The 18,988-nt window shown below is 44.0% G+C and overlaps 1 protein-coding gene across 2 annotated transcripts in view; it reads left to right on the top strand.

Moving 5' to 3' along the window:
* LOC147611049 (uncharacterized) overlaps positions 1–16,255 on the top strand; it is a 50,242-nt gene extending 33,987 nt beyond the window's left edge. For both annotated transcript variants that reach the window (XM_086785698.1, XM_086785697.1), the window contains one exon: positions 15,846–16,255. In XM_086785698.1, the coding sequence (XP_086641824.1) occupies positions 15,846–15,896 (51 nt within the window). In that variant the 3' untranslated portion in view covers positions 15,897–16,255. The remainder of the gene's footprint in view (positions 1–15,845) is intronic.
* The last annotated feature ends 2,733 nt before the right edge of the window (positions 16,256–18,988 follow it).

The following is an 18,988-nucleotide window of genomic DNA, read 5'->3' as shown; positions in this document are numbered from 1 at the left end:
AAGAGAGCACACGATGCTACATCTACTCTTGCCATGCAAGAGGCAGAGTTGTGGCATGCCAGGTTTGGGCATGTGAATTATGGTAGTTTTGAAGGAGATAGCACAGGCGGAAGCATAAATAGTAAACATATGAGAGAGTGCAACGGAGAGAGCGAGTTGGACAAGATCACCTTTTAGAACAGCAATAAAGCTTTACAATGGCAATGGCCAGCAACTGGATGTTGAACTATGTGCAAGGGAAATGGATGAAGGAGTGAATAATGGGGAACTCCTTATATAGTGCATGAGTGAGCTGGCCGACTGTTCAAAGGACAAATAAATAGGAGAAATACAATAAAATGTCAGATAAATGGTAAAAGCCCCAGAACACTGAGATGCACAATTCTAACACCCCCTGTGCAGCTTTCATAAGCGACATCATGTCCCTTTTGATTTAGGACAGCCTCAATGCCACTTCCAGATGCATCACACTACACTCAAAAAGGTTTGTGCTAGTTTGTAATGACTAATAGTGGCCCACTTATAATGGCATCCTTTAAGCGAAATAAAGCCTCTTTCTCATCAACGGTCCATTTGAAGACTACCCTTCTTCTTAGTGAGCTCATGCAATGGCGAAGCAAATCCATGCAAAGTGCGTGATGAAATGCCTATAGGACAAACATCAACCCAAAAAGCTTTGTACTTGATGTACAGAAGATAACTCAAGCCAATTCCGAATGTCTTCTATCTTTGTAGGATCCATCCTGATGCCATCCTTAGATACAATGTGCTCCAAATAGTGAATCCCTAAGAGAAAAAAAATCACTCTTCCTCATGTTGATAAAGAGCTTGTGCCTATGAAGCTCTTCAAACACTACAGCCAAGTGTTCGCGGTGTTCCAACTTCCTCCTCATTCTTGAAGAATACCAAGATGTCGTTGAAAACACACGTGAATTCTGATGCTCACGGGAAATGCGATCTATCATTCTGTTAAATGTGGCTAGGGCATTCGTGAGTCCAAAGGGCATAATGAAAAACTCATACAAACCAAATGATGTCTTGAATGCCATTTTTGTGTACATCTTGTGGTGCCACACATACTTGGTGATAGAAAGAGTGTCTACATTTACATCATGACATTTAACAATGTCACGTACAAAAACCAAGTACGTAGAAACACTCTTTTTCATTGCTTTGTTAATTTGGACATGAGATACAACTGGGATGGAGTTTCCCTCTTGGCCAACATCAATAACATGCGTGCAGTCCTTATGCAATGTGCATAAAAGTAATCCTGTTTGTCTTATACTCCTTGCATGGCTCAATGCAGTGAGCCACGGCTTTTGCAACAATACATGACATCCATGCAATGGTGCATCTAAGAAATTTTCATGATCAAGATACCCCTGTATATGAATGCGCAACTCTCCAATGATAGGGGTCATCTATGTTGGGAATTTAGGTCTTACGTGTGTGTGAACCCACTCCTATGAGTGGGGAAGTATGTGTTTGTGTAAACCACCTCTTAGAGGGGTATCAAATAATATCTAGATATTTGTGTCCGATATAAGTAGTGATGTCAGAGAAGAATCTTTGTAACCTATAAAGGTACATGTACTTTCATGGAATGAATGAAGCAAGTGTCACATCATTCAGTTGTGTTTATCATTCTCTCTTGAGCATATTGTTTCTCTCTCTAGCTCTCTCTTTTTCATTGTCTGCTTCTTAGCCATGGCTGCACATTGCTTCAAGCCTCCATAGTTAAGCTCAACACTGAACCCTATAATTGGTATCAGAGCAAGGTTCTTCTACTGTTCAATGACGACCTATTGATTCCAATGCCGTTGTTGTTCGACAATGACGTGCTGATGCTGTTCGACGTCAACCTACTGATGCTGATACTAATACTAATGTTGGTCATCAATGGTGTAGCATTGAAACGCGTTTCAAAACATTTGAAACGGACTGAAACATTTCATTCACTGAAACGCGTTTTTTATCCAACCTTTTTTCCCCAAAAAAAAGTATGCGCCGACTTTATGTTTCGTGGCACAACCGCACATGTTTCGAGTGATTCTATCCTGACTCTCATTGCTGCCACCTGTGTATGGTTGGCCGACTCAAGACTGTTGTCCTGCTGGCCGAGTCTCGAGTCCTGACTGCTGTCAACTCCGCCCGTTCACGACTGTTGGCCAACTGTCCATCCTCACGATTGCTGGCCGACTGTTGTGACCTGTCCACCCTCACGTAGCCAACTGCTGTGACGTGTCCACCTTCGCGACTGTTGGCCGATTGCTGTGGCTGACTGTTGTGACCTGTCCACCTTCACGACTACTGTCCTAGCTTGCTGCCAAGCCTCAAGGTAAGCTTAGGTGTTTTATTTTCCTTTTGCATATGTTTCTATACTAATAACTATATAGGCCGCTCTAGCCTGCTACCTACAGCCTATATCCCTTTTTTTTTTTGGCATATGCTTCTATATATGTGCAACTATAGCCTATGGCCTTCTGTGTTGGCAATAGTTAGGGTGTAAAATCAGGCTTTTTTTCCTACAACTAAAATGGGCATTTTTTCCCATAACCTATGCAAGCAACATGGTATTTCTCTTGCAACTTTGCAAGATGCCTCACACACAGGATCCCTTGCAATGTCACATGGGAGAGCAAGTATGTAGGCTCAAGCTCATGAAAATGAAGGTGCGATTTTTGTGCAGAGGTGCATCCTGGCAGCATTACATGGTTGAAGGTACACTTCACACATACGAAGGGCCATGCGTACCAAGGTACATTTATGAAATCCTTAAGGCTTGGAAGACTAAGCAACTATGTCTTCGTGTTGAGGAGATCGTGGATCTTGAGCATTTAAGAGAGCGTGCCATGACTGTGGAAGAGCAATACAGTAGGTGACATGCAAAGTCAGCGTCATGGGACTTTTACTATTGGGGGTAGCTCTAGCTCACAACCTCGAGCAAAGAGGACAGCTTTACCTTTGTGAAGAAAGAGCATGTGAAGGCAAGGTTTCAAAAGGCTGCCATGAAGGAGGCAACAAGTGAGATAACCATAACATTGTGTAGCTAATAACAGACAATGGATCGAATTGTGTTTCCATGGGAAGGATGCTTGAAGAAGAGTTCCTCAAGATTGTATGGACACCTTGTGCTGCGCATAGCCTTGATTTAATAATAGAAGATGTGGGAAAGCTGGAAGTTTGCCTTCATTGTGGTGGAGAGGTTTGTGAGAGTGCTGATGCGCACAGTGGCATGTCATGAGTGGGCAACATGGGATGACAAAGATGCACCAAAGTCAGTTTCATTTGCTCGTATGGTCATGAGGGAGACTTGGTGGAATGATCCGCAGGCACTTGTCAAGACGCTCAATCCCATGTATAGTGTCCTTCGGCTCACAGTCATGGGGGCTCCTCTATGAGTTCATGGACAAGATTGGAGAAGTTCTCATTGCTTGTACATTATTGTCTCCTCAGAGGCATAACTCTTATACTTTCTCTTGAAGTTAGATCATAGAACTTGGAAGATTGAAGTATATGCTTATTGCCTACTTTTTGTTTTTCCACTTGCAACTTTGAATTCATATACAGAGTTAAAGATATTAGGGAGGTATGCAACCAACGTTGGGATTGGTTTCATAGGCCAATCCACGCAGTTGCACACATTTTGCATCCTCTTTGGAGAAGTGAGGAGCAATACTTGAGTGCAGAGCTAGAGGCAGGATGGAGCTCTTACATTTCCAAGCTAGTGGATGGTGATGTGCAACTTATGAGAAAGCTGGAGGATGAGCTTCTCATATATCGAAACAGTAGCCACATGTTTGGACGGCCAACAACACAACTAAGGGATACACAATTGGAGCCTGTGTCTTGGTGGGGCGTGATGTAGAGGATGATGAGGATGATGGGTAGGAGGATGAGTCTTGAACTCTCATGAGCCTTGAGTCATTTATCTATGTACTTTTCTTGGATTTGGTGGACTGTGGGACACTGTTCATGACTCTTGGGAGTCATCATGATTTATCTTTATTATGATGTCAATGTGTTTTCTCATGAGTCATGTTTTTCAAGTATTCTGCTTGCTGAAATAGGCTAAGGCCTAAACACTTATTTCTTGTATTGTTGAACATTCTATATTTAAAAAAATATATATTTCTTGTATTCTTGTATTCTATATTTAAAAAAATATATATATTTTGCATTTTTGTTTGAAACTTTTTTTTTGCTATTAAAAAAAAAGAAACTTTTGAAACGTTTCTGAAGCCCGTTTCAAATCAGGCGTTTTTGAAACTCCTGGCAACTATGGTGTTAACGCCATTGTATACTAGTTGCGCTTGGCCGCCCTCTATTGTAGCTGTTTACCATAACTCAATACTTGCACACCTCAGCCACCTAAGCAACACCATTAGTAGCTGTAGCATCAGAATATTATGCTTAGGAAAGAATAAACATCAATTTGGGGCTTTTAATCTTTTTACAAAAATCCTAATACTTAAGGGTGCATTCCTTGCATTGAGATGTTGCTACAGCTTTCTATAAAATCATTAACCCTAGATTTTGAAACCCTAATTTTTGAAAACCCTATTTTTGGCCATTCTCTTTAAGGGACTAGACACTGACATTGGATTTCATCCTTTGTTAAGACCTTCCCATCATTTTGCCAAATATGGCTTCCAATATACTCATTGAGAAGTTTGATGGAGAAAACTTTCACACATGGCAGACAAAACTGAAATTTAGCCTCATGAGAGAAGGTCTTTGGCCTTTGATTGAGAGTGAAGATAAGATGCCTGAAGATGAAGATGGAGCCCAAAAGGCTTGGAAACTAAGGGATCAAAGAGCCTTTGGCCTAATAGTCCTTGGCCTCTCAGACAATTTTATCCATCATGCAGCCAGATCTCCCGACATCCAAAGAGGACTATGAAGCGGTGGATAAAAGCTCTTCCGAGCTCAAGGTAAGAACTCTAAAGTTTCAATGCAGATAGAGTTCTATGGACTTATTTTGCAACCGCATGAGAGCTTCAACGCGCTAATGTGAACAAAATGAAGTCCCTGATGAACTAGCTTGCTGCACTCAAAGACAAAGTTGAGGAAGATATGGCTGTAGCCGTGTTGATCATGTCTATACCAGATGAGCTTTACGGAAACCTCATCACCTCCCTTTGTGGTAGGAACAATCATATAAAAAAGGACTCTTACTCAAAGAAGACGTGCAAACATTGTGGGAAAGACAACCACAATGAAAAGTACTCCAATGACAAAAAGGTAGATGCCAACATCATTGAGGAGAAAGAGCTTTCCATAAAGGAAGCAAACTACTGTTATGATGATTGGGCTTTTTACAGTTACGTGTTGTGAGTGAGTGACGTGATCGTGTGTACTCTACCTTGGGGACCTCATAACTGGAATGAGAAAATAGAGCCATGAGCCTAGATTTATCCTTGACACAGCATGAGGTAATCCCTTGAGGGGATCAAGGTCTTACTTGTGTATATGAACCAACTCCTATGGGTGAGGAAGTATGTTTGTGTTTGTGTGTGTAAACCACCTCTTAGAGGAGTATCAAATAATATCTAGATATTTGTGTGTCTGACATAAGTAGTGATGTTACAGAAGAATCTTTGGAACCTATAAAGATATATGTACTTTCATGGAATGAATCAAGCAAGTGTCACATCATTCAGTCATATTTATCACTCTCTCTCTTGAGCAGAGTGTTTCTCCCTCTAGCTAGCTCTCTCTTTCACTGTTTGCTTCTTAGCCATGGCTGCTCATTGCTTGAAGCCTCCATAGCTAGGCTCAGCGTGAAACCCTATAACTTGCACTCGCTTTCCCACTAAAGGCGACCTCTGCTTCAATCTAGGGTTCCATGTCCCCTACATCAATGTTTAATGCGGCTACCATCTCCATAGAGATGAAATTATCTGTGGCACAGTCATCAAACATAAAGAGTGCGGGCTGATCCTTAAGCTAACCCCAAGCTTTGTAAACCACCCTCTCTTTATCATCATTCCTTGAATCCCCTTGCACTTTGAGAATGGCATGCACATTAACCTTCTGTTGCTTCTCATTGGCCTTATTCTTGCGTTTAGGACACTTACGAAACTTGTGATCCTGGCTGCCAAATGAGAAGCATTTTCCCTCAAGCATATTGCTCTCTTTGCTCCAGGGTTAAGCTAAACTTGTGCTTTTTCTGAGAAGCATCTTTGGGCTGTGAATTTACAGTCTTCTCTCCATTTTTTGCATTTTTCACATAAGGTTTAGCATGCTGTCCATCCTTTTGCGGGTTATGATCAGGCCTCTCTTTGCCCTTGAAAGCATGATCCCCTTTTCTAGAACGCTGCAATTTGTGCTCTAATTGCTCTGTGGCAAGAGCAACTGCTATGTAGTCCAATGGAAACTTGGCTCGCTGAAGCTCCCGCCTCCCCTCTCCCTGCTCGCGTTACTGCACTGCGCCTGTCGCCCCCCCTGCCTGCTCGCCCCCCCGTGTTCCCCTCGCTCCTTCCCCCCTCCGCCTTCCCTGCATTGCCCGCCGCCTGTCCTTTTAGCCCCCCCCCCCCCCCCCCCCCCCCCCCTCTTCCACTGCTGCCCCCCCCCCCCCCCCCTTTTTTTTCCGCCTGCTGCCGCCGCCTTGCTTTGCTCGCCTTCCTCTCCTCGCGCCTCCCCCCCTTGTCTTCGCGCCCCCCTCCCCTCTGCAGCGCCTCATCCCCCCCCTCCGCCAGCTCGCTTCCTCCCATCCCTCTTGCGCGCAGCCCCCGCCTTCCCCCTTTTTTTGGGTTTTTTTCTTTTTTTTCTCCTTCGCCTTCTCCCACCCCCCCCTCCTTCCTTTTTCTTGCTTCGCCTTGAGTTTGAGGATCCAGCCCTTCCTGGGGGAGTTCATTCATGCTACTCAGACAGGATTTGTCAAGGAGCGCAGTATCCTTGACAACATCTTTACTTTCTGGGAGGCGACGGCCCGAGCTAGATTTCTTGGCGAGGACTTGGTCGTGATGCTTCTCGATTTTGAGAAGGCATATGATAGAGTTGATTGGGGTTTCTTAGAGGGCACTATGCTTCGCCTGGGCTTTGAGCCAGGATGGATCAGAGGGGTGGCAGCTCTGTATTCCACAGCTCGCAGCCAGGTGCTGATTGCAGGAGGACGGGGCCGAGTTTTGAGCTGACCAGATCAGTCCGTCAGGGGTGTCCTCTCGCCCCTTTCCTTTTTCTCTTCTTTGCGGAGGCTATGAGTATGTATTTGACGGCAGAGGAGGTTGGTTTGAGAGGACTTCAGCTCCCAGTCCGAGGGGAGGACCTGCTTGATGCTGAGTTTGCAGACGACACGGGCTTATTTTTGCATGGCCAAGAGGTCAATCTTATTCGGGCTGAGCAGTCGCTCCAGGTTTTTAGTGCAGCTTCGGGAGCATTGATCAATTGGCGCAAGACAGTGGCCTTTTGGATCAGTTGTGCTCCCACTGCGGCATGGAGCCCGGACCCCGGTTTTAGATGGATTCCTCCAGGCACAGCAGTGCGGTATTTGGGATGCCAGATTGGCCTAGATTTGTCACCTGAGCAGCAGATTGCCTCGCTTCTTCTGAGCATTCGGAAGAAGCTATTGTATTGGAGTACAGCTCGACTATCCTTGGCTGGGAGGGTGGTGGTGGTGGCAAATCAGGTGCTGTTAGCGACCATGTGGTACATTACGTCTTGCTGGATTTTCTCGAGCTCTTGCATCAGCCAGGTACAGAGGCTGATCAGGAACTTTCTGTGGTCTGGGCGGGACGGTCAGCCAGCTCGGGCAAAGGTTGCATGGGCAGTTATTACACTTCCGTTGGCTCAGGGAGGTTTGGGCATTATAGATCCAGTCGATCAGAGTAGAGCCTTATTGGGGAAGCTTATTGTTCGGGGGTTGCTTCCAGGTGCTGAGCCTTGGAAAGAGCTCCTCTTGCAGCGGCTGCAGGCTCGGGCGCCCCCAGCAGGGGGTACTTGGGCACTAGAGATTCGCTGGATCTTCATAGAGATGAGGAGGACAGGTCTCAGTAGAGGATGGGAGGACAGATTTGCTTTGAGTATCCTGAGAGCTTGGGAGCTGCTGAGACCGGGGCTCTCTCAGCGACCTCCTTCTTGTGTTGAGGAGCGGGCCAGACAGCCGCTCATATGGAGCAGCGGTTCGCACGGAGCAGGGTCATATGCTGGGTTCTCGGCCTCGTCTAGCCTGGGGACCTTTAGCGGCAGGCCCAGCTCGTAGTTTTGGAGACTGGCAGGCTTTCTGCAGTCTACCAGAGGAGATCCAGGTGGAGAGGCTGAGTCACTTCAGAGGGGGGTTGATTATGAGGGATGATATTCAGGAGGCACTCACAGAGGAGTGGTTCACGCCTCTCGAGCCAGTGGCCCCACGGTGGATGGGAGCCTTTACACAGTTGGAGATCCTGATTGCTGTCAGAGCTTGCACCGAGGATGGCAGATGCCTCTACTATGAGATTTAGGATGAGGGCAGACTCCAGAGAGTGGAGGTGGAGTCGCCTTTGGTTGCAGAGTGCACCTTTCAGAGGATTCGGGTAGTGGCCGCTGCTTCTCGGAAGTGGCATATTGACCCCGACCCTGCTGATGTGCTCCCGGATTGGCGCATATGGGCATATGCAGCGCGCCCCTTGGCCCGGCTACAGTGGGACCCCGGGGAGTACGAGTGGCATGATCCTTATGCATCCCTTGAGGCCACAGAGATCACCTTTTTCCAGTATACTGTTCGGCTGGGGCGGCATATTTTGACGGCGAGGAGGACGGTTTCTCCAGCGGCAGCGGGGCATTGGCGACTACAGGGACTCTCACAGGAGTTCCTGGAGGATTTCTGGGCTCGGCTCTGGGCTAGTCGACAGGCCCGCAGGATCTCGACTTTTCAGTGGCTGGTCGCCCACAGGGGCTCAGCAGTTGGCACTTGGCTTGTTTACAGCGGTCTTCCGGCGGCCTGCATCCGATGCGACCACCCTATGGAGACATAGAGACATTGCCTTTGGGATTGCCCTCAGGCACAACAGATTTGGCTGCGGATGCTGCGTATTCTGGCCCCCCTCTCTCCAGAGGGTATGTTTACGTGGGGTGCCGCTGCTTGGTCGACTTTGTCAGGGCCTGCTATGGGCTATGAGATGGAGCAGGGCAGTCAGGCCATCAGATTTATTAGGGGCCAGCCTCGCCTGGTTCCGGCACCGGATTTCTCGTCCGCCAGCTGGACACAGGAGAGGGATTTACGATGGGAGCTCCTCAGCAGTCTCACCCATCTGGTTCACCTGGAGGGCCCGGTGCTTTACGGCCTTTGAGGGGAGATTGGAGCCACCAGCAGAGACTGTACGGGGGATTTGGTAGGAGCTGATCCACACCCTGCGAGGACAGTACGACCGCATCCGGGGAGACTCGGATGAGGCGATCTTACGGCGCCAGGCCTTTCACACCACTTGGCGCTGTGGCCCTTTCTACACCTTACACACGGGATCCCCCCGTTGGCACTACAGGCCACCTGTTTGGCTCTTCCCCCCCCCCACTGTATGATTTAGCCGCTCAGTTCTTTGTACTGATGCTTGTATTTTGCAGCACCTAGGGAGAGTCTCCCGGGCTGCCATGCTGTATTCGCTGCTCTGTCTCTCTTAGGAGCAGGAGAGATCTTTTGTAGCCCTACGGGCGTTTTTATATAACTAATGAAAGGATCTTTTCTCGAAAAAAAAAAAACTGCTATGTAGTCCTGCAAGGTAGCATTGTGATGCATATTGAGACCGGATTTGTAAACCAGCTAAAGCCTAGATTTGAACTTCCGTTTCTTCTCAAGCTCACCCACCAATAAAAATGGTGAGACCTCCAAATAGATCTTCCAAAATTTATTCACATAAGCTTGCACATACTCATTGTCCTTTTGCTCGTTCTTATCCCATTTGCTCATGATGTTCTCCACAGCATTGGGAGGTAAGAACTGTGCATCGAACCTCTCATTGAAGTCCTCCCATGTTTGAACAAGGCTACTAGAGAGCTTTTCCATGATTCACCAATGGGCAGCTAAGCCCTATAAAAACATGCGCACATGACAAATCTTTGACTTATTGGAAAATTCCTCATCATTGAAGGCAATATCAATCTGGGCTATGAAAGCCATTGCCTTCCTTGCATCATAATCACCATACTTAAGAGATTTATCACTTGCCTTAAATTCCTTCAGCCTCTTCGCATGGTGACCCTCCTCATCTATTTTCCTCTTCCCCTTATCCAATAGAGTAACAATAGGTATATGCACATGACCATGGCGACAAACATGCGGCACTAACAACAATGCAACAGATAGCTGATACACAACACTGCTCAAGATAACACTACAAAGATGGAGACTGCATAGGACACCACTCGGGTGGCGAATGGGCCGATCCCCCTCCTCAATACTGTTGTATATTATTGGAATATTTAATCTGTGTGCAAAGTTCCAAGGGCTTTCGAGCCAGATATTCCATGCAATGCAAATAATGAATACATGTTACCGAAACAAGAGTGTGTTTGAGTAGAATGTCGATGCAGAACTCATCGAAAGAGTCAAAGAGACCAGATCACCAACCTCATACACTTGGAGTGGAGTGAACGCGAAACTGTCGTTTTGAGACCTTGCGCAGACGGGCACTCTCGTAGTAGAGCTTGGCTTACTCCCTCACAAGTACACAAACATGTACTCGTACTTATAGGCAACACGGGAGAGTAGACAACGTGGAGTTGAGTCTAGCTGTGGTGGATTAAATAAAAACTTCATTGAAGCTTGAATTGAAGAGAGAGAGAGAGAGAGAGAGAGAGAGAGAGATAGAGAGAGGTGGGGAAGAAATGAACACGACTGTAGATGAGCACACAAAAGCTTGCTACTTTCATTGATTTGAGAGCCAATTTATAGGCTGAGTACAAAAGTGATTAGACCACACAATTTGTGATTAGGTCATTGATTAGGTGCCCATGATAGTGACCCATGATTCTTCCCGCACATGCTATCATTTACAAGATGCTAGTCATAGGTGCCCATGATAGTGACCCATGATTCTTCCCACACATGCTATCATTTACAAGATGCTGGTCACATGTCATGCATTTGTACTTGGATAATGCTTGGCTTCCAACACTCCCTCTCAAGCATTATCCTAGTACACACCTCTTGGATTAATCTGTGTGTGTGGTATAGTTTCACTAGAGTGTTGTGCATGGCTCTATCCTTGATGTAGAGGTGCTGGTTGTTCTTGATGTAGAGGTGCTGGTTGTTAAGTCTTCGTCCTCTTCTTTCTTTTTGATGACCTTTTAGAAGGCCCACTCATTTGCAAGGTTGGCTTCTTCTTTGTTTCTTCTTCTTCTTTTGTGATGTTTGTGATAGCAATCTTTTTGTGGTGGTTATTTTTATCACAGTGCTTACAAGGCTTTTTAGCATAACAATCTTTATCTATGTGATTATTTCTACCACAGATTGAGCATCTTTAACCACCAATCTTTATCTATGTGATTATTTCTACCACAGATTGAGCATCTTTTACCTTTGAAGTTCTTTTTGGTTTAGAAGGAGCTGTCTCCTCCTGTTGGGCTTGATTTGTACTTCTTTTGTTCCTCCTTACGGAGTTGATGACTCCTTTCAAGGCGAGACTTGGGAGACTCTTCAGTGTGGTGATGAGGTGCCGTAGGGATCTTTTGGCATGGACTTGATCAAGACTGCCACGGGTACATCTTCCTCCACATTATCTCTAACTGCTGCGTAGGTGGTTCATCATGATCATCGAAGCTCTCATGTGACTGCATCAATAAACCATAGAATGGAAACTTTTGGGTTCTTCCCCTTTTTTGTATGCCTCTGTGGAAGTTGGGAGATCTTCGACATGATGTATAAAGTTGTCGGATAGGCCTAAGGCTATGAGGCCCAAGGCTCGCTGATCCCAGAGCTTCTAGGCTCTCTATGCTTCACATTCTGCGTCATGCATTTTCTCCTCCCCCCTCGATGAAAGGTCATAAGCTTTCTCTCATTAGACTAAATTTTAGTTTAGTGTGCTATGTGTGAGTTATCTCCATCAAATTTTTCAATAAATAGGTGTGAGGCCATGATAGAGGAAACAAGGGGTCTTAGCTCTTATGATGCTTGAGCCAGTGTCTTTCCCTTATACAGATTTATGCATGAAAGAGAGGCATGAATGAATGAGACTATTAAGCGTAGGATGTAAAGATTTGCATTCAATACAACTCTCTGCAAATAATGAAAAAAGGGGAAAACTCGGGGTTTAAAAAATTAGGGTTTCTAAGCAATGTTTTTTTTTTCCAAATATAAATGAAGCTCTAGCATGCTATAGCAACCCTTTAACGCTAGGTTTGTACCCTCAATTTTGAAAATGGTGAAGTAATTAAATTTAATTACTTGATTAAATTGATTGCTGAAAAAATGGAAAAGCCCCAAAAGCACTTTTCTGAGAGCGCCAGATTTTTGCAAATGTTGAATTCTTCTGCCCTCCTGCCTTGGCTTGCCGATATATCAATTTGAAGCAGGTTGAGATGCTATTCAAAATGTGTGTTGATGATAATTTCTTTGAGGTGGCCTGCATATGAAGCCTTTTAAAAAAGTCTTATTAAGCCTTATATATCAGGCTTATGAGGCTTTAAAGCCTTTAATATTATCAGCTACGTGTCAGGGCAATAGGCCGGCAGACAACTCCATAGCAAGCTGGTCGCATAATAAATAGCGGGCAGAAGCAAAGCGGGCACAACAGGTGATAACGATGGTCAACTGGCTCTGATACCATAAGCAACGGGGGAGAGCAGAAGGCGTGGAGCTGAGAGCAGCTATGGTGGCTTAAATAAAAACATCATTGAAACATAAATTAAAGAGAAAGAGAGAGAGGGGGAAGAAATGAACACGAGATGAGCACACAATAGCTTGCTACTTTCATTGATTTGAGAGCCAATTTAGCACACGATTTGTGATTAGGTGCCCATGATAGTGGCCCATGATTCTCTCCACCTCCCTTCATTAATGCATCGTGGCCTAGATTCATGCAAGGGCAGAAGCTACTTTGACTTTTATGGCTTGTTTTACTTTTATGCTTTTATATGCTGGTCACATGCCATGCATTTGTACTTGGATAATGCTTGACTTCCAACAATACTGTGACAAGCATGCGAACAGGCACTTGTAGAAGAGAAGCTACTCAGGCAGGTACGAGGTGCTGCAACAAGTAGAAGCAGGTAATCGCTGTAGGTACTCTGTTGGCAGGAGAACTGTATGGCAGTGTCGGGGGTTCAGCACCACAAGTACTGGTACGGGTTCTGCACACAGCAGGTACTGGTGAGTACTGTAGGGCAACTAGGTACAATACAATACTGTACAACAGGTAATTGTCGAGCTTAGCACCGTACAACAGGTACAGAATGGCTATAGTAGTTAATCGGCAGCTTCACAGGAGATGGGTACAGCTCAACAACCAGTACTGGTGAAGATGGCACATACCGTATGTGCAGTACTTCGTGACTCATCTCCATGTCAAAGCGAGAGGAGCTAGCGGTATGGTCTGTAGTGGATCTTTTGGATCCGGAGTAGGACCTGGCTTTGTGGTTTCCCACAACTCATATGAATCGAGAATAGACCTAATCTTAAACTTCCAGTTAGTGTAATTTGTCCCATCCAACTTCCCATCACCTAAAGGTGGAGAGTGGGCACGAGCAGCTGCATTATTTGTAGGTTGGGCCATCTCTTCAAATCTGCCTTCAAATAGCAAACTACCAAAAACAAGCTTTGTCTAGAGCCTATGCTCTATTACCATGTAAGAACACACAATAGCGAAAGCTGGATCAACACAATACAAAGCACTCAATTGCAAAAAGAAGTAGAGAGTAAACAATATTATTGCTTGCAAACTTGATGGTGTCCGCCCATCCGTGTGTTCCGGGTAAGGAGCTTTGATGGCAATCTAGACAAACTCTGGATGGAGGATGTCTTGCTTACAAGAGTGTTTCAACACAATGAACCCACGACTTGGTCCAAAATGACCAACCGACCACATCATCCTATTGGGACGATATTAGACTACAATAAAATCTCGTAGGGACTTTGCGTAGCGCTCCCACGACAATCTGAGAACGTTTGGACCCTAAGCGGGCCCGCAATCCGAGAATAATGTGTCCTCGGTTTGCTATCCAGCATTCACTAATGTGGGCACATAGCTTGCACAAGCATGCATTCCACTTGGCAGAGTGCCAAGTCTACATAAGCCATCTCCTAACCATTTGGCCACACTTGGCCACCATCCAATGTCTAAATTGGGAATTGCCAGTTTCCTGGGTGCTCACCACGACGGCTACTCCTCATAAAGGGGGCTCTTACAAAATAGAGCACATCCGTCACCTACAGAAACAACACAAGGCTGGAGTGTTTTTCCAACACGTGTGCATTCTCTAATATTACTCATGATGAGAGTGCTAAGATACTTGATAGTTATATGATTCTTGGATAGGGAGGTATTTTCTGATCATCCGGGAAATCAGAGAGGGTGAATTAGGTTTTGGAGGATATGCTTCGTGCATACGTCTCTATGCGACTATCTGATTGGGAGACACACTTCCTAATAGTCAAGTTTGCCTAAGATCCCTGGTAACGGCAGGATCTGAGGTATTCAGATTTATGCAGTTTCACTTCAGGTTTCTAATAGCAATGCTCGGGTTAGAGCATAGTTTGATGTTGGTAGGGAGCATTCGCCAAGGAAGTTTTCTGTGGGAATGCTTGTTTATTTGAGAGTATCCAAAAGTTCTGAAGCGTTATGGGCAGGGAAAGATCTACTAGGTATGAGGAACATGAATTATCTAATCTTGGTATGGATAGGTAATTGATTAGCTATGATAGTTGTCTCCATGATTTCAAGTTATCCAACTCCATGGGAGTTGGAGGTTGTTAGGTTTTATCGACCTTGAGTTGGTTTTGATTTTGTCTTTTGTTCCACGGAGATATTCCTGTAGGAGCAGTGGCTTATAACTAAGCTAGTTCCTATATAGGTAATTATGTGGAAAGAGTAGACATATGTGAATCTGATTTTGGAGTCGGATGGATGCAAACTATGGTTGGGAGGTGAGTAGCCTGCACCCCTTCTGTTTGGTACTAATCTTGTTACTTATGTTTAGGGAGATCTTGGGGGAACTTACACCCCAACACTAGGAAGGTTGCTTGCCCACTTGGTGGGTGGCCTATTTAAGTGTCCACCTTTACTCTTAACTGAATTAAACTAGGTTTGGGTTCAGTTACTTTTTACAATGTCTGCAATTTGCACTTTACAAAAGGCTGTAGCCTTTTCATCTTGCTTGTACCATAATCCTCCACACCAGGCTTTCTCTACCTTCTTTGTGAGCAGCCATCAATGGTGGCGATATCATGCGACACACTTAACCACCTGCAAAACCCATGTGAAACCACCTGTTAGTCCCAAACACGGTCAAGCATGCGCATCCTTGGGATTCCTAGGCATCCTTGAGAGCCGTGTACGTTCACAGGTAATAAATCCAGGCAACATCTAACCCGGAAAACAATCACGTGCAAAAAATTCTTTTCCCACTTGTCAAAGGGGCTGAGTATGTCTAGGATGCTTGATGTTTTTAAGCAAGGGTCCAGCTAGCAGGTCCTGCCAGGACTCATGAAATAAACATCTAATCCAGTGTTAAAGCCTTGAAAATACAGAGGGTATATATACAGCTGACCTTGCCAAATGGCAGATCACAAGGCATCATTTCCCCTTGTCATGACATCACTTCAAATCTTTACACTCAGTTTCGGGTCTTAGACTGCTTGATTCGGCTACTGCAATGAAATTTTTAATGAATGCCATGGAGATAACAATGTATCTTTGTTTTGTGTGTCACAGGGTCCCCGGAAAAAGATCACTCTGGCTTTGGCATCGCAGTCCAAACGTTAAGAAGAGAGTTGCTGCAACATTCCATACTGACAGACTGACTTGTTTTTTGGGGCTAGTGTTTAGGAACCATCTTTGGGGATGCTTTGCATTTTTAGGAACCTGTAGGTGGTGCAGATTACATGAGAAATGGTCCATTTATTGAAATCTTTGTATGCTTCTTATCTAGTTCTAAACTTTTTCTGAAGGTGAAATGGACTTATCATTAGAAAATGGTGGTGTTACAGTGATTCCATCGTTTGTATTTGTTCCACAAGATAACAGAGGTTACACTAATATGCATGTAGGCTCTCATTATGTTTCTGTGATACTGCCGCTTTTGGACTTGTTATTATTTGTAACATGAGCTCTCTCTCTCTCTCTCTCTCTCTCTCTCTCATGTGCGCACGCGTGCTGGTGTAGCTGTTAATGCATCGGGTGGCATGTGGTTCATTGACTTGGTTACGATGTTAAAAAGACCTGTGTGTGTAGTGCTGCTATGTGTTGTGGTTTTTGATCAATTTGAAAACGAAGCCCTTGCACCTCAGATACACATTGCGTAGTAGAATGAAAGCAGTCTTTCCAAGTTGTATCTGGAGTCTTGAAGTTAGTGAAAATACTAATTGAACTTTTTTGAAGTTTTTCATCCTAATTGTTCCTCCAGTTGCCATTGAGAGGAGAAAAAATCAAGACTTTTATATAAAAGGGATTAGGTACATCATCAGGAGAAACTACAAGCAATTTGAATTGTAAATATTTAGGCTTCGGTAAGTTAATGTCATTCAATGAATTTTATATTTAGAATGTGCCATTTGTTACAAGTCTTTTTTCTTGTATAGGCCTGTACTTTTTCTTATACAAGAGGTTGACACTTTTGTCTTTATGCTTGAATAGGTGGTTTGTTAATCACAGAAGGTATTTATGTTTCTTATTTAAGGTTGCTTGTCCCAGTATGTATCGCTGTTTGATTTCGAAAGATTGGAAAAGTGGCAAATAGCTCACTTGCATTGTGTGTTATTTAGTGGACTTCTTTGAATTTGAATCAATATGATAATTTTGTATCTCAAGCAAAGAGTTTCAATTAGTATTCTTTCTCTTCAGAGTCCAAACACCCAATGGTCCATGCTAGATATTGTGTGTGTGTTTTTTTTTCAAAACTTATCTCATGAGTTATGCACTGATAAATTGTGGTGATGGCATATGTTGTCAAAGTCTCTAGGTGAAGGTGTTAGTTTTGATTCGTTCTAGCTACGGAGTGGAGTGACATCCCAAGGTAGCAAGGGAGGGCCTGCTCACGAGTGAAGTGAAGGTGTGTAATTACCAGTGAATACAAAGTGTGTTTGAAGAGGACCATGGATCTTTGGCTGATTATATGCATTTGTTGGGGATCTTTGACTGATTATGCATTTGTTGGATGGTTCAATGGACAGTGGATAGTGGGTCGTTAAATGAAAAATGGGGGATTTGGGGGGGGGGGGGGGTGGGGGCGGTGTGTTGATGCAGTTATGGCACATGGAAAGTGCTAGTCACATGATGTGCATGCCATATGGGTGTTGTTATGGAGTGTAAAATTTTATTCCTTATCTCTTGGATCTATACAATGTTGTACTTGGATACTCATAACAGATTGATACGATTGTGTTTATTATCTTGTTAATCTTTTTTCTAATTCAATTATCATCTTTACTATTCTATCATGGAATTAATATTTTGCTTTGATTCTCCCTAGCTATATGAAATTTTAACATAGTAACGGAGTCATCTAGGGATATGGAAGAAGCAATTTTGTGTAGGCAAGATTACTCTCCTTAATCTTTTGTTGTGAGAGTTGTTTTAAGATGAGATCATAACCAAAGCCTAGTGACTAGGTTAGCATTTAAGATTTTTAATGGAGTATCTCTTTGCTAAAAGGAAAAGTTATTCAATGTGCTTTAGAGAGAGTTTACTTGGAAGTCATTAAGAGAAAGGTAGATGAAGAGAATCCTATGTAAGCAAGAGACCTAGCAATGTTTTCTCAATAGTGTGTAGATTCACTTTTGGGGCATTTCTCCATTTGTAGTTACAAGTAGCAAGCATACATTACCATAAAGATGAGAGTGAAGAAAACACACATTTTTAATTAGGAAATGGCATGGTTCTCAATACCAAATTGATGCTCTTTGCTTTCTCGTAGTTAGAGTAGAAACTTGGCATCAAGAGTGTAAGTGGCACATTTAAACTCAATGGCGGTTGAAGCTCAAACACTTCCTTTGATTGTAGCATGTAGGCATAAAGGAGTAGAAAGCCCCCTTGTCATTATCATCATCTACAACATCTTCATATGGAGGCCCACTCTCCCCTCCATTATGGCCATCCCCTTAGCTAATCAACACGACTAAAAATGTAAACTCCACAACGACCACAAATCAACATTTGGTGCTTCTCTTGCAACCTAGTAGTGAGTAGCTAGTTTTCCATGATACATTAGAGATAATACAACAAATTGGTGGCACTTACTTTTAGATAACTTCCACCTCATGCAACCAATCGATTTTTTATTAATGATGCTATCGAATGCTATAGCAACATCTTAATGCAAGGAATGCATCTCAATTTTGAAAATTGATGAAGTATTAGGGTTTAATGCTCTTATTTAACATGATTTTACAAATGAAGAGAAATGCCCAATATTGATCTGTTGCAATGGTGAAAAGCCGTCCCAAATGTACCTTAGCCACCATGAAATGTGTACTTGATTTATACCTTCGTATTGATTTTGCAGAATGTTGAGTTGTATGGACTATTTTCTCTCTCTCTCTCTCTCTCTCTCTCTCTGTTGGTTGGGTTGCATCACAACAGTAGGTGCGACTGTGAAGCTTCACGCAATAGTCTGTTGGTGGTGGGACAGCAACATTTAGATGATGGGGGCAACATCATGTGCATCAGCTGGTGAGCGTTGCAACGAAATGCAATGGCGGGCATCATTGGGAGAATAGAATCATGCTCTGATACCATGTTAGATATGGTGGAGCTTGAGCTGCAGGCTATGGAGGTTGATAAACAAACATGTTGAAGCTAAAGCATAGAAAGTGAAAGCTTAAAGAGAGAGAATACACTCTAGAGAAAGAAACTTGCAC

This window comes from Cibotium barometz, chromosome 48 (genome assembly GCF_041138505.1).
Source record: "Cibotium barometz isolate CiBa-2024 chromosome 48, ASM4113850v1, whole genome shotgun sequence".
In the NCBI taxonomy this organism is placed as follows: domain Eukaryota; kingdom Viridiplantae; phylum Streptophyta; class Polypodiopsida; order Cyatheales; family Cibotiaceae; genus Cibotium; species Cibotium barometz.
This window is presented reverse-complemented; position numbering and strand designations above follow the sequence as displayed.